The sequence below is a fragment of the Trachinotus anak genome, unplaced genomic scaffold, assembly GCF_046630095.1.
Source record: "Trachinotus anak isolate AG129_WGS33_773 ecotype Australia unplaced genomic scaffold, CSIRO_AGI_Tana_v1 ptg000039l, whole genome shotgun sequence".
Lineage (NCBI taxonomy): Eukaryota > Metazoa > Chordata > Actinopteri > Carangiformes > Carangidae > Trachinotus > Trachinotus anak.
This window is the reverse complement of record NW_027273890.1, coordinates 1,382,946-1,396,190: the sequence shown is the minus strand read 5'-3', so window position 1 is coordinate 1,396,190 and position 13,245 is coordinate 1,382,946. Positions and strand designations below refer to the sequence as shown.

The 13,245-nt window shown below is 45.6% G+C and overlaps 1 protein-coding gene across 2 annotated transcripts in view; it reads right to left on the bottom strand.

Annotated features, from left to right (window-relative positions):
- Positions 1–356: 356 nt before the first annotated feature.
- The window catches only part of htr2aa (5-hydroxytryptamine (serotonin) receptor 2A, genome duplicate a), a 47,885-nt gene continuing 34,996 nt past the window's right edge, over positions 357–13,245 (bottom strand). The window contains exons 3-4 of one of the 2 annotated variants that reach the window (XR_011687149.1): positions 2,803–6,192; positions 357–2,131 (exon numbers count right to left, since the gene is read on the bottom strand). Coding sequence is in view for 1 of the 2 variants with exons in the window: in XM_071472488.1 (XP_071328589.1) it covers positions 5,330–6,192 (863 nt within the window). In the remaining variant the exon portion in view is untranslated. Of the gene's footprint in view, positions 6,193–13,245 lie in introns of both variants that reach the window. The other variant, XM_071472488.1, reaches the window with a different exon arrangement.

Here is a 13,245-nt window from a genome sequence, read left to right as displayed (position 1 = left end):
GTGTGTGCTCTCTGAACAGCTCTTGGCTGGTGCTATTTTAAACAGCAGAAGACAGATGGGGCAAAGATAAATTCTTCACAAAGAAAAACTGGATGGTTGGACAGAACTCGCTGTGGGCGAATCAGATTAGTACAATATCAGGCTCTCTCTATCTCTCTTGCTCTCTCCCTCTCTCTCTCGCTCCCTGTCTCCCTCTCTCTCCTCCCTAATTAACACATGTTCCAGTGTATATGTGGTTCTCCACATTTATTTCAGTCTGTAAATGAATCAGAGCAGAGCAGATTATTTTAGTAAAAAGCTGTGGTGCAGGGGGAGATGTGCCCCCCCCCCCAACTGGAAAAGAGCATTTTATTGTTTGTGCTGCAGAAAGAACAAAGAAACTGAGTCAGTTCTTTATGTGGTTTCATTGGACTCCTCAGATCTGAGGAAAACAAACTGTTGTGATGTGTTTGTTGTGGCTGCAGCTGTCTGTGCTAAAACTTCATCATCTTCAACATCATTTTTTAGGAACAACCGCTGATCTGCCCACAGTGATGAACATCAGATCCAAGGCTAAGGTGCAGTCTCTGTTTGTTCAGCACTGTGTATATCATCATACGTTCATGTGACTGTGTTCAGGCCTGTTGTCCTGCTGGATGATGGAGACGCCTCCGTCACAGACCACATGCTGCTGCTGCTAAAGGTGCACAGTCCTGCAGTACCATAAAAACACAATCTGGCTTCTCCCAGTCACTTTATTTTATCAATGTAAATGTGCTGAGTGTTCAGCTGCATCATAACATAACAAGCTCAGTCAGTGTCGGGGGATCTGTCCTGGAAATGATCTGGATTCAGGCTAATGAGAAGAGATGGTGTGAACAGCAGCTCCCGGGCTGAACAACCCAACTTTTATAGACTAATACAGGATATTTGTGCAATAATTATGTTGAATCCGACACTTCCTGTCAGTATCAACGTCCATATAACAACGTACTGATTTTCAGTTAAAGAACATCGTCAGTAAGGGAACCATCAGTAACCAACCCATCATCGCCTCCACAGCCGTGTGTCTGCTACATGCAGCGCGCTCAGTGAGCCATAACTAAGTGGTTATTACTGGAAGCATCATGATTAAGGTCCTTAACCTTAACGAAGCGGTAAACCTAATCAACCCTGAACAAGGTGCTGTAAACCGCAACCACAGAGCTATAAGATCATAAAACAGTCTCATGTGTTTAGTTGGAGAACCTGTTGGAACACTTGGACCTTCTGTGTGGAAACTGAATAGATCCACGACTGAAACACAGACATTAACATGCAGACACCTTCTTTTCATCGGCTTTATAAAACACCTGCCTCTCCCTTTATAAATCTCATCACTGTGGAACTGGCTGCACATACGTGAGCCTCAGTTCTCGTCCCGCAGACAGAGACGATGCAGAGACTCTGCAGATCAGCTGCTCCTGCTTCACAACTGAGGATTAAATCCAGATTTAGCTTCTTGCGGTTGTTTCCTCCACCAACCAGCCGAGTCACAACACGCGGCCCCTGAACTGGGACACAGCTTATGATGCTACAGAGATGTTGACCTTTGACCTTTTGGATATAAAATGTCATCATGTCATCCTGTCTTCCTGTTAAATATTTTGTGTTAAAGTGTCACTATTAGTGTATAAATTATGAGTTATGACCAAAAACATGTTTTGTGAGGTCACAGCGACCTTTGACCTTTGACCACCAAAGTCTGATCAGTTCATCCTTGAGTCCAAGTGAGTGTTTCTTCACACACATTTCTGCTGAAGACGTGAATAAATAAATCTCTCACACACGTGGAAGTCGCTTCATCTGCACTTTTTCTTTTACTTTGATTTGGAAACAGTTGACATAGAAAAGAAACGTGAGCGTCACCATCAAACATCAAACTCCAGAACAGACACTACTGTAGATTTAAAAACACCTCCACACCACAGTTACGTCAGCAGAAAGGTGTCGGTGGTCTTCACATCACCGCAACAGCAACAGAACTACACACAGACTGCAGTTACGTCATCTGAGTGGGTCCAGGTCCCGGAGCAGGGCGAGCAACACGACAAAGACTAATGAGAAGGTCGAAGTCCTCCACGCTGCATGGCTGCACTGCTGAGTCTGAAGCCTGCGGCATTAGAGGAAAACTTTTCTTTACATCCAGATTTCATTTTTCTACCTGTGTGAATAAAGTTTTTGTCTGAGGGCCAGGCAGCATCAGCACAGCACAGTCCATCAGAGCGGGAAAACGAGCCCTCAGATGACAGCAGTGAGCTGCATGGAGCTACGTGACTTTTCACTTTTATAACCCAGAAGTCCAAAAGGTATATATAAAGTGGAAAAGCTGAACCAAAACTTTAATTTTACATTTTTCTGATGATCAAACCAAATTTCCTCCATTGTGTTCACACTAAACTTCACATTTCATAAAGAAATTCACTGACTTTCTTGCTGAGTTTAAATGTTCAGACTGATCTCAGTCTCGTGTGGATGGAAAATAGTGAGCTATAGTCAGGAGCTGGTTAGCTTAGCTTAGCTCATCTTAGCTTAGCATAAAGACTGCAAATGGGGTAAACTAGCTAATCTGTGCAAAGATAAACAGTGTAAAAATGATATGTCACAGTTCATTCATTCATTTATTCTCTGCCATGTCACTACTCTCTCCTCAGACCCTGCCCCTCCCTCCTGTCCTGCAGTGACCCCGCCCACCTGACTCCTTCCCGCCCACGTACTCACCTGTTCTTAGCTCAGCTCCTACACCCAGTCTCTGACAGATTGTCTTTGCACACTGTAGCTTACCTGTCTTCGCGGTTCAGTCGGAGGTCGATGATATTTTGTCTCTGCTCGTCTTGAACAGACGGAAGCTGAAGAATCAGACTTTTCTGTTTCTGTGTCAACGCAGGTTGTGACTCAGCAGGTGCTTCGCTGCTAAATGCAGACACCTGCTGAGTTTACATTTCTTTTATATCATGACTGTTGGTTAAGAACAGCCTGAACCATGTTTGTCTGACAGCTCCTCCCCTGCTGCTGTAAATAACAGCTGTCGTGACAGTAAATGACCTGACTGCTGCTGCTTCGGCTGAAAACCCTTCTTCTCCTTCTTCTTCTTCTCTAAATAACAGACTCCACAGTCATTCACACTTTGTGCAGTGGGCATGAACTATTTCATAAACTTTGAATGCACCCTGAGCTTCTTCACCTTCTCTGTGAAATATAACAGCCACAAACAGTGACAGTGACGTACGGAAGCCCAGAGAGGCAGGAGAAAAACTTGTGTTTGGGGTAATTTCTTTAAATGAATCTGTGAAAACGAACCCCGAGAGGCAAGTGAAAAATATTCCGGGAGGATAATTTTTTAAAAGTTTGAAAATAAGTTTTTAAATGATTTTTTTCTTTCTTTCCAGAAAAAAATCCCTTGCCTCTCGGGGTTGTTTATACAAAAAAAACTTTTATCCAGATCATGATCCTGGCAAAAAATAAAAAAATAACCTCGTTATCACAGATGAAAAAACAAACAAAAAAAAAGTTTTCATTTGCCCTTCAGGGCTTCCGTAGTGATATGATTTAACCAGCTTCATTATGTATGAAAATGTTTTTGCCTTGTGAAATTATTCTTCACAAGCAGTGAAGTGGATGTTTAGTATCTTGGAGGTGAACTCATTACGTTCTTTTTAAATTTTGTCCCTTTTTTCTCTCCACTCGTTCTCACCTCCATCCTCCAGATGGTAAGACAGACTGTTGGCTTCAGCCCCAGAGGTTGATGCTTGGTCTGATCACAACTTGATAAAACATCCATGGAACAAACTCACTTTATGCATTTACACAATAAAAAACTTCTACAACAGATGAGTTTCCTCTTAAATCCTCTTCACACTGAGCAACAATACTCATCCTCTCACTGCTGAATAAAATCCTTTTACCAACAATCATCTACATTTACTCACATACATCTGCACAAAATACAAATATAAATTTATTCACAAGTCTCTGTGTGACAGAATGGGCTCATCACCACCTGCAGTCAGAGGAGAGAGCTCCAGAAGCAGCCTCGTCCTGGGTCTCCCTCTCTGACACTAACATCTGATAAGGGGCAGGAAATCCAGTCTAATCCCTGCTGATCCACCCAGAGGTATGATGGGAGGTAGAGGCCACCTGACTGAAGCTGGTGAGCCGGGGGCTGAGTTCGCTGCAGCTGAGTGTCCGTGGAAAATTATGTGAAGAATCTATGAAGTTTTTTACTCTCTGTCTGAACAGTTTGTTATAAAATGGGCAAATTATATACTTTTTGTATTTACATGAGCTGTGCCTCCTCCTTCCTCTGCCTCCTTGAACCCTCAGACTGGAAGATACTGATAGACTCAATATCTTTTAAAAAAGGGAAAAATAAAATATGTTTTCCGAGACTGTAATTTCATTTAGCAGCAGTGTGCAGAAGACTTTGAAGCAGCATTGAGATTTAAATACATGAAACAAGCGCCAATTGACATCATTCTGGGGTAAATGGTCCGTTACGTTCAGGTAGTTCGTTTTTGGTTTTGATTTAAAAACCAAAAAATGAAAAAATGTATTTCTGTTTTTGTTGTCAGAATTAAAAAACAAAAACCAAGAACATCAAATTGGAAGAAACTGTCCAACCCTGGTGTTTGCAGATTCCTTTTTTTCCATTTTCCCTTGTTGAATAGAAGAATGATCACAGGTTGTCAGGTGGTACAGAGTTAAAGGTAAATATTTCAAAATAAAAGCCAGGAGGATAGAATTCTATGAAGTGTAACATTCTGCAACCACAGGCAAAGATCTGTTTTTTGTTTTGCATTAAGACTTTTTTTTTTTTATCAGAAGTGTGTGATTATTATTATTATTTACCTGCACAGTGTGAATTATAATCCTGATTAATTAGTAAGTGGATATACACTGTGTTTCCAGTTGCTTCTAATTAGACGTTTTTTGTTGGTTTTTTTTGTTTTTGGTTTCAAACTAAAAAATGGAAATGTTTTTTTTTTTTTTTGGTTTAAAGCAAAACAACAAACCGTTTGAACGCACACTAACTGTAAATGCTTATTACGAAGTGTTTTTGTTAAAAAACTTGACTGAACTGATCCTGATGATGAGGATCTGAGGACTGGACCTGAACTGGGGACAGACCTCCAGTTGCTCTGAAAGGTAGAACTCCTGACCAGGAGGCACTTTGTCTTTGGCACTTTGACTTTAAACTGTGAACCCTTTGCTCCCAGGAATGATGAGACGTGACCACAGAGGTTCGATGTGACAGTTTTATCTGATCCATGTTCGCACAGGATTGACCTTGAAGCAGGGTTTTACTTCCCTTTCACACGCGGCTCTCATCTTTGTCTCCGTGGCTTTTGTCCGGCAGACACGTCTCCGTTTCCTGCCCAGGTAAATACAGCTCCTTTGCCTCGCCACTGGGGTGCGCCGCTCCGTTTCGTAGCTTCCCGATGTCGCCCAGAGGCAGCTGGGTGGAGTTATAAGCCAGCGGCGGGATGGTGTTCACCAGTATGAGCTGCAGAGGCTTCTTCTGCGGCTGGTACTGGCAGCGGACGTAGCGCAGGAAAGCGGCGCGGTATGTTTTATTGAACAGTGTGTAGACCAGCGGATTGACCGCCGAGGACAGGTACCCGACCCAGACAAAAACGTTCAGCAGACCTCCCATGAGTCCTGCGTCACACACGGCCTGGTCACACACCACCACCAGCACGTTGGTGATGAAAAATGGACACCACATGACCACGAAGAGGAAAAACACCACCCCGAGGACCTTGGATGCCTTCTGCTCGTTGCTGATCGATTGCATGGTGCGGCGTCCGAACAGCGAGCCGGAGATGCTCCCGCGGGCGCCTCCCAGGCCGCCACTGCTTCCTCTGCTGCCGGCTTCGCGGCTTATTGAGCGTCTTAACAGTTTCTCAGAGGACAGCGAGCTTTGCGGTAAGAAGCTCAAGGTGAACGTTGCGCTCCACTTGGGCCTCGGGACCAGCTGGTCCAAGCAGAGGGTGGCTTCGTTCTGCAGGGCATTGATGGTCAGGAAATAGGTGATGACCATGATGGTGAGGGGCACGAAGAAGGCCACGAAGGAGCCGACCAGCACAAAGTTGTTGTCTGTCAGCAGGCAGCTGCCATCTTTGAAAACCTTGGAGTGGTCTCTGAGTCCCAGCACAGGAATCGGCATCGAGATCCCTGCAGGGAGGAAGGAGACAGCAGAGAGATGAGGAGGGAACTACACACCCGGAGCAGCCGGCATGATCCATGTAAGTGTGTGTGTGTGTGTCAACATATGAAATGACATTTTCTAATAGGTTTCATATATAATTTTTCCATATGTTTGTATATGTACATATGTTACATTACATTTGCATATGCTGGGACAAAACGAGGTGTGGGCCCCTGTTGAAATTGTGTTTTAATTTGGTTCAACAGCTTTATTTAGGAAAATGCTCATTGTAAATTTTGGCACAGGCCCCTGAACCACACAGGACATGAATGGGTTGGAGGAGAAGGTTGATACTCTCTTATGTGTCTCTTCAGTATCGAGCTCCAGCCTGTTGGCTTGTCTTATCTTAGAGACTGGAAACTGACATGAAAGTGACGTTGAGCTTCTTATCTAAGTTTTGGTAGAGCTTTTCAGTCAGTCAAATAATCACAATCCAACTGACACACAATGAAGTGTGACTGGAGGGCCCGGGGCCCCGGAGCATTTGCACACAGGTGGATTTATCCTCAGGGGACCACAAATGTTGCATAAAATCCCGTGGTAATCCATCCAATAGTTGTTGAAACATTTTAATCTGGAGCCCATACTGTAGGTCATCTGTGCAGCAGCTTGTTATTATTATTATCCATAATTCCTTTTTACAGAGAGGCAATCTCTAGTGGCTGTAGTGTTTATAACTGTAACCATGACAATAAAAGGTCTTTTAACCTTAAGAAAGTACTTATTTTAACCAAGTAGTATTTGTGTTTAAACCTACACAAACCTGGCAGGTTCCATAAGATGAACCGCATGTTTATTATTGTAACCATGACGACAAAGGGAAAGATGATCTGTGTGGTTGTTAAGTTCGGAGATCTAGATATTTTTTCTTGTGGGTTCCAGCAGGAAACAGCAGGAAGTCCAGGTACAGCGCAACTATTCAAACAATGAAGCTATTTCACCACTTGTCTGTCGCAGTGTGGGAGCAAAGTGCCAGTTTTCGCCCTTTGTGTCGGAGCCTGCAGCTGCTGCAGCAGTTCAACATGTGTTTTTGTCTCTTGTATGTTAAAGCTCCATCCAGTCTAAAGGTAGATGTCCATGTGTTTGTGATTATAAAGCAGGTCTAGGTTCTATATTAATACTGTGAAATCAAATATCAAAGCCTCAGTCCACAGAGAAATGCACACAGCCTGTATTCTGTATATAAAAAATTCTGTTGCCATGGCGCCGCGGATGGCTGCCTCGGTGTGTTGGTGCGCATTTTTTTGCCTTATTTTCTTTATAAATCCAGTTTTCTGCTTTGGTTTCCGGAGCTCTTTCACCAGAGAAGAGCTCATTAATATCAGAGAAACAACTCCAGAGGATTTTTTTCCTACTTTTCTCGACTCATCTGTGGGATTATTGGACATTTTGGTCAGAGGTCACTGACCGTTGCTCTCGCAGTGAAATGCCGGAGGAGAGGAAAACGTACCGGTGCGCTTGCGCGTCTCCGCCGGCGCGCACTCCGCACACCTCTCCCAGGTATCTTTCTCTCCAACGTGCGTTCACTGCCCAACAAACTGGATGAACTTCAGCTACTGGTGCAGAAGAACAGAGACTTTTCTTCATCTTCCGTCCTGTGCTTCACGGAGACGTGGCTGTGTGGATCGATTCTGAACTCTGCGCTGGAGCTGGCCGGCTTCCAGCTCTTCAGAGCGGATCACGACACAGAGCTGTCCGACAAAACCAAAGGTGGAGGAATCTGCTTTTATGCAAACAGTGGCTGGTGCAGAGACGTGACAGTGATCCTGCAGCACTGTTCTCCTGACCTGGAGACTTTCATCATAAACTGCAGGCCCTTCTACTCCCTCCGTGAGTTCACCTCATTCATCCTGGTCGGTGTTTACATCCCACCACAGGCCACAGCAGATACTGTGTGTGGAGCGGACCAACCCGGACTCCGTAGTTATTGTCCTTGGTGACTTTAACAAAGGGAACCTCAGCCACGAACTGCCCAAATACAGACAGTTTGTTAATTGCCCGACCAGAGAGGGGAACACTCTGGACCACTGTTACACCACAATCAGTGGTGCTTATCACGCCGTCCCCCGGGCTGCACTGGGCCACTCTGACCATGTCATGGTCCACCTGATTCACACATACAGGCAGAAACTAAAACTGTGTAAACCTGTTGTGAGGACATTGAAGCAGTGGAGCAGTGAAGCCATAGAGGATCTGCGGGCATGTTTGGACTGCACTAACTGGGAAGTGTTCAGGACTGCTTCCAACAGTCTGGATGAGTTCACAGAGGCTGTGACATCATACATCAGCTTCTGTGAGGACTGCTGTATCCCATCACGCACCAGGGTGAGTTATAACAATGACAAACCCTGGTTCACAGCTAAGCTCAGTCAGCTCAGGAGGCAAAAGGAGGAAGCTTTCAGGAGTGGGGACAGGGACAGGTTTAAAGAGTCCAAGTACAGGTTTAGCAAAGCGGTGAGAGAAGCTAAACGTCTGTACTCTGAGAAACTTCAGCTCCAGTTCTCAGCCAATGACTCTGCTTCTGTCTGGAAAGGGCTCAGAAAGATCACAAACTACAAACCTAAACCCCCCCACTCCATTAACAACTTCCGTCTGGCCAACGATCTGAATGAGTTCTACTGCCGCTTTGAAAGACAGTGGGACAAGCCTGACACTAACCTCCACATCAGAGCCACATCAGAACCCCCCTCCTCCCCTACCAAAGGAACGTCTCTCTCTATCCTGGAGAGAGATGTCAACAGGCTTTTTAAGAAGCAGAACCCCCGCAAAGCAGCCGGTCCTGACTCTGTCTCTCCATCATCCCTGAAGCACTGTGCTGATCAGCTGTCTCCAGTGTTCACGGACATCTTCAACACCTCACTGGAGACCTGCCACGTGCCAGCCTGCTTCAAATCCTCCACCATCATCCCTGTCCCCAAAAAACCAAGGCCCACAGGACTAAATGACTACAGACCCATTGCCCTGACCTCTGTGGTCATGAAATCATTTGAGCACCTTGTCCTGTCCCATCTCAAATCCATCACTGACCCACTCCTGGACCCCCTGCAGTTCGCCTACAGAGCCAACAGGTCTGTAGACGACGCCGTCAACATGGCTCTCCACTTCATCCTCCAGCACCTGGACTCCTCAGGGACCTATGCTAGGATCCTGTTTGTGGACTTCAGCTCTGCCTTCAACACCATCATCCCGGCTCTGCTGCAGGACAAGCTCTCCCAGCTGAGCGTGCCTGACTCCACCTGCAGGTGGATCACCGACTTCCTGTCTGACAGGAGGCAGCACGTGAAGCTAGGAAAGCACGTGTCTGACTCCCAGACCATCAACACTGGATCCCCGCAAGGCTGCGTTCTTTCTCCTCTGCTCTTCTCCCTGTACACCAACACCTGCACCTCCAGCCATCAGTCTGTCAAGCTCCTGAAGTTTGCAGACGACACCACTCTCATTGGACTCATCTCTGATGGCGATGAGTCTGCCTACAGGTGGGAGACTGAGCGTCTGGTGACCTGGTGCAGGCAGAACAACCTAGAGCTAAACGCTCTGAAGACAGTGGAAATGATAGTGGACTTCAGGAAGAGCCCAGCCCCACCCACCCCCATCTCCCTGTGTGACTCCCCCGTGGCTACCGTGGAGCATTTTCGCTTCTTGGGAACCACCATCGCACAGGATCTCAAATGGGAGCTGAACATCAGCTCGCTCATTAAAAAAGCTCAGCAGAGGATGTATTTCCTGAGGCAATTGAAGAAGTTCAACCTGCCAAGGACTATGATGGTGAACTTCTACACCTCCATCATTGAGTCCATCCTCACCTCCTCCATCACCATCTGGTACGCTGCTGCCACTGAGAGGGACAATAACAGACTGCAGCGTATCATCCACTCTGCTGAGAAGGTGATTGGCTGCAATCTTCTGTCCCTCCAGGACCTGTATACCTCAAGGACTCTGAGGCGTGCAAGGAAGATTGTAGCTGACTCCTCCCACCCTGGACACAAACTCTTTGAGACACTCCCCTCTGGCAGGAGGCTGCGGTCCTTCAGGACCAAAACCTCTCGCCACAAAAATAGCTTCTTCCCATCTGCTATTAGCCTCATCAACAAGGCTAGAGAGCCCCACTGTTGCTGATCAATTGCACCAATCACCAGAAAAAATTCCTTGTATGTGAAAACATACTTGGCAATAAAACTGATTCTGATTCTGATTCTGATTCAGACACTGAGCCTTAAAACCAGCCGTCAGGACTTCTGGAACTTTGTGATGTCACAACAAAGCAGTCACTGCCCTCAGCCACGCCCCAAGCCCCGCCCACCTGGACCCACCATCCAACCTTACAGGATTTGGTTTCTCTGAGTGTTTACCTGAAATCCGCTATATTTTTACTGGATCGCTCAGAAAACAGTGAGCCAATCAGAAGATAGGTTCAGATTTTCTCTTCTATAGGTTCATGCTTATCAGACCGGTGGTATTAGAAAGTGATACTTTTAAATAAGAAGCAAAACAGATGAAAATCCTGCAAAACTACAGGAAATTTAAGACAGACAACCTCACAGTCCCGCCTCCGCACTGTATGATTGACAGGTGATCGAGTGGAGAAACCATGGTGATAAAAGCTGTCAGACCCTGAAACTCAAGGACAGGCACTGATTTGGCATCTGCTGCACTGTTATCAACATCCAGGATGATAATATTCAGGCTAAATGTCGAGGTGAACACAAACTGTCTGCTGTGAACATGTGGGTTTAAACAAAGATGGTGATTGGTTTGAATAACCGCAGTTATAATATTCATCATGACAGTCTGTGGCTGACAGAGTGAGAGAGGAGGAAACAAGGAGTTAGATTCAGAGAAACACAAAATATCATTATTGGCCTTAAACACTGTCTGCGTCATAACCAGCTGATCAGATGTTATTCATCAGGGTGACTTTGCCGACACATGCTCCTGGAGTCACTGTCCCTCAGATAAGACCTCCAGCATCCGTCACACACAATCACACACATCTGGAGCTGGTTTCTGTCAGTTTTTAGGTCTTCTTCTTCCCTCCGTCCCTCAGGGCTCCTCTCTGCTCTAAATACATGAAACGAGAGACACATGATGGAAGGAGAAAAAAAAACCTGACAGGAGTAGGAGAGAAGATTAAAGAGGATCAAGTGAGACACAAAAGAGATGAAGAAGAAGAAGAAGAGAGAGGTGGAGACAGGGATTTAAGAGAAACGTTGCAGCCTGAAAACTGATCGGGCAACGTCTCAGACAGTCTGCACTGAAAACTCTTCATTTTGAAATATGACTCACATAAGTGCTTTTTATTACACTGCTGTCATTTTGTAAAACCTGTGATTCTGTTACTCGTCTGTACCTGATGTAACTCTGGTGCGAAGGTGAAAACACAAGAAAAAGAAGAAGAAAAGCACGTCGTCAGTGCATTCACAGCTCTCCTTTTCACGTGCTCAAGCTCTGTCTGATTGCAGTCCGATCCCCCAGAATGCATTTTGGGTGTAAATGGGATGTGAATGTGAACAAATCCCTGCAGCCAGCTGCAACATCTGCTGCAGTGATGTAGCCTTCAGGTGTGCTCCAGCACCAGTGACATCACCACCAAGTGTGGTCAAACAGCTTCGAACCTTAAACCAGCAGAGCCAGTGAAACTCTGCTTTTCAGTCCCTCTTAAAGCTTTAATATCCTACTGATGAGTCCCTCTTTGAACTCACCACCAGAGACCAGTTTCTGGGTCATAAAGGAGGGAAGAGGAAGAGCAGGGGGTGAAGGAACAGCAGCTCTGGATGGTTTAAAGCTTTGACTCCTGCTGTAGAAACATTGGCTGTTACACTCTGATGAAGAAGCATCAAAATGCTCTCGATCTCTTTCATGGCGAGTGACTTGATTGACAGCTCCCTCACTCTGCACCTGCATCACTGTACTGGTCCACTGACCTCATGAAGGTCCTGGCAGAGCTCCGCCCACCTTCAACCTGAGCAGAGAGCCAGAGTAACTGAACGCACCTGTGCAGGTGAGCAGAGCTTCAACGACAGACGGACAGAGACTAGACACAGAATCTGTTTCACCGATTCTGAATGAAAAGTGAAAAAAATTTTCTAATCGTTTTTAACATGAAGCCTCTGTGTGTGAGTCACAACAGACAGACTGTGTAGAGCTTCCATGTGTTGTTTTTGTCAAAGCATTGTGTGTGTGTGTGTGTGTGTGTGTGTGTGTGTGTGTGTGCGCAGACAGATGGCTGAGTGTTTTCAATGTGGGAGTGTTACTGTGGCCCACAAACTGGGGGGAGACCCTGACACCCACAGCTGTGAAACACCTCTGAACTGAACTACACGACTCTGTCAGACAAGCAGCTCTCCCCTGGTCCATCTGATCCTGATCCAGGACCAGCAGACCCAGCAAATACCCAGGTCATTCAGGTTTTTATAACTTATCACTGAAAGACTCTTGAAAACACAAAGCTAATCATCCTTTTTTCTATATAACATTAAAAACAATCAAGAATTCACGTCGTGATATCAGCAACTTTTTACCTGCTTTAACTGGAAGTGTAAAGAATTAAAGGTGAAATTCAATCAGAAAGGTTTTGAAGATTTTTATTCATATTAAACAAAGAGTTAAAATCCTGAAGAGTCACCGAGTCTCTGTCTCCAGTGAAATCGCCTTAAACTGTGTGAAAAGTTAATAAAGTGCAACAGTGAAGTGAAGCGAGTGTGTGTGTGTGTGTGAAGAAATGCATGAACGCTTCAGTCTGGATTATGTAATTTTGGGGAGATTCTCATACACACACACACACACTATCAGCATGAATTCATGTGTGCTTGTGTGTGCTCATTCACCCCCTTCTGATGTTACGTCCAATCAGATCAGAGCGTAACCACAACCCACCGCAGGCTTGACTAAACGGCAACCGCCACACTCCCACGAGGAAACCGGAGCGCTGCTTCCTCCTCCTCCTCCTCCTCCTGACGAACCCGAGGAGAAAACCAGGCCCAGTGTGTGGATCACATTTTAAATTTAACCCTGATGGATAA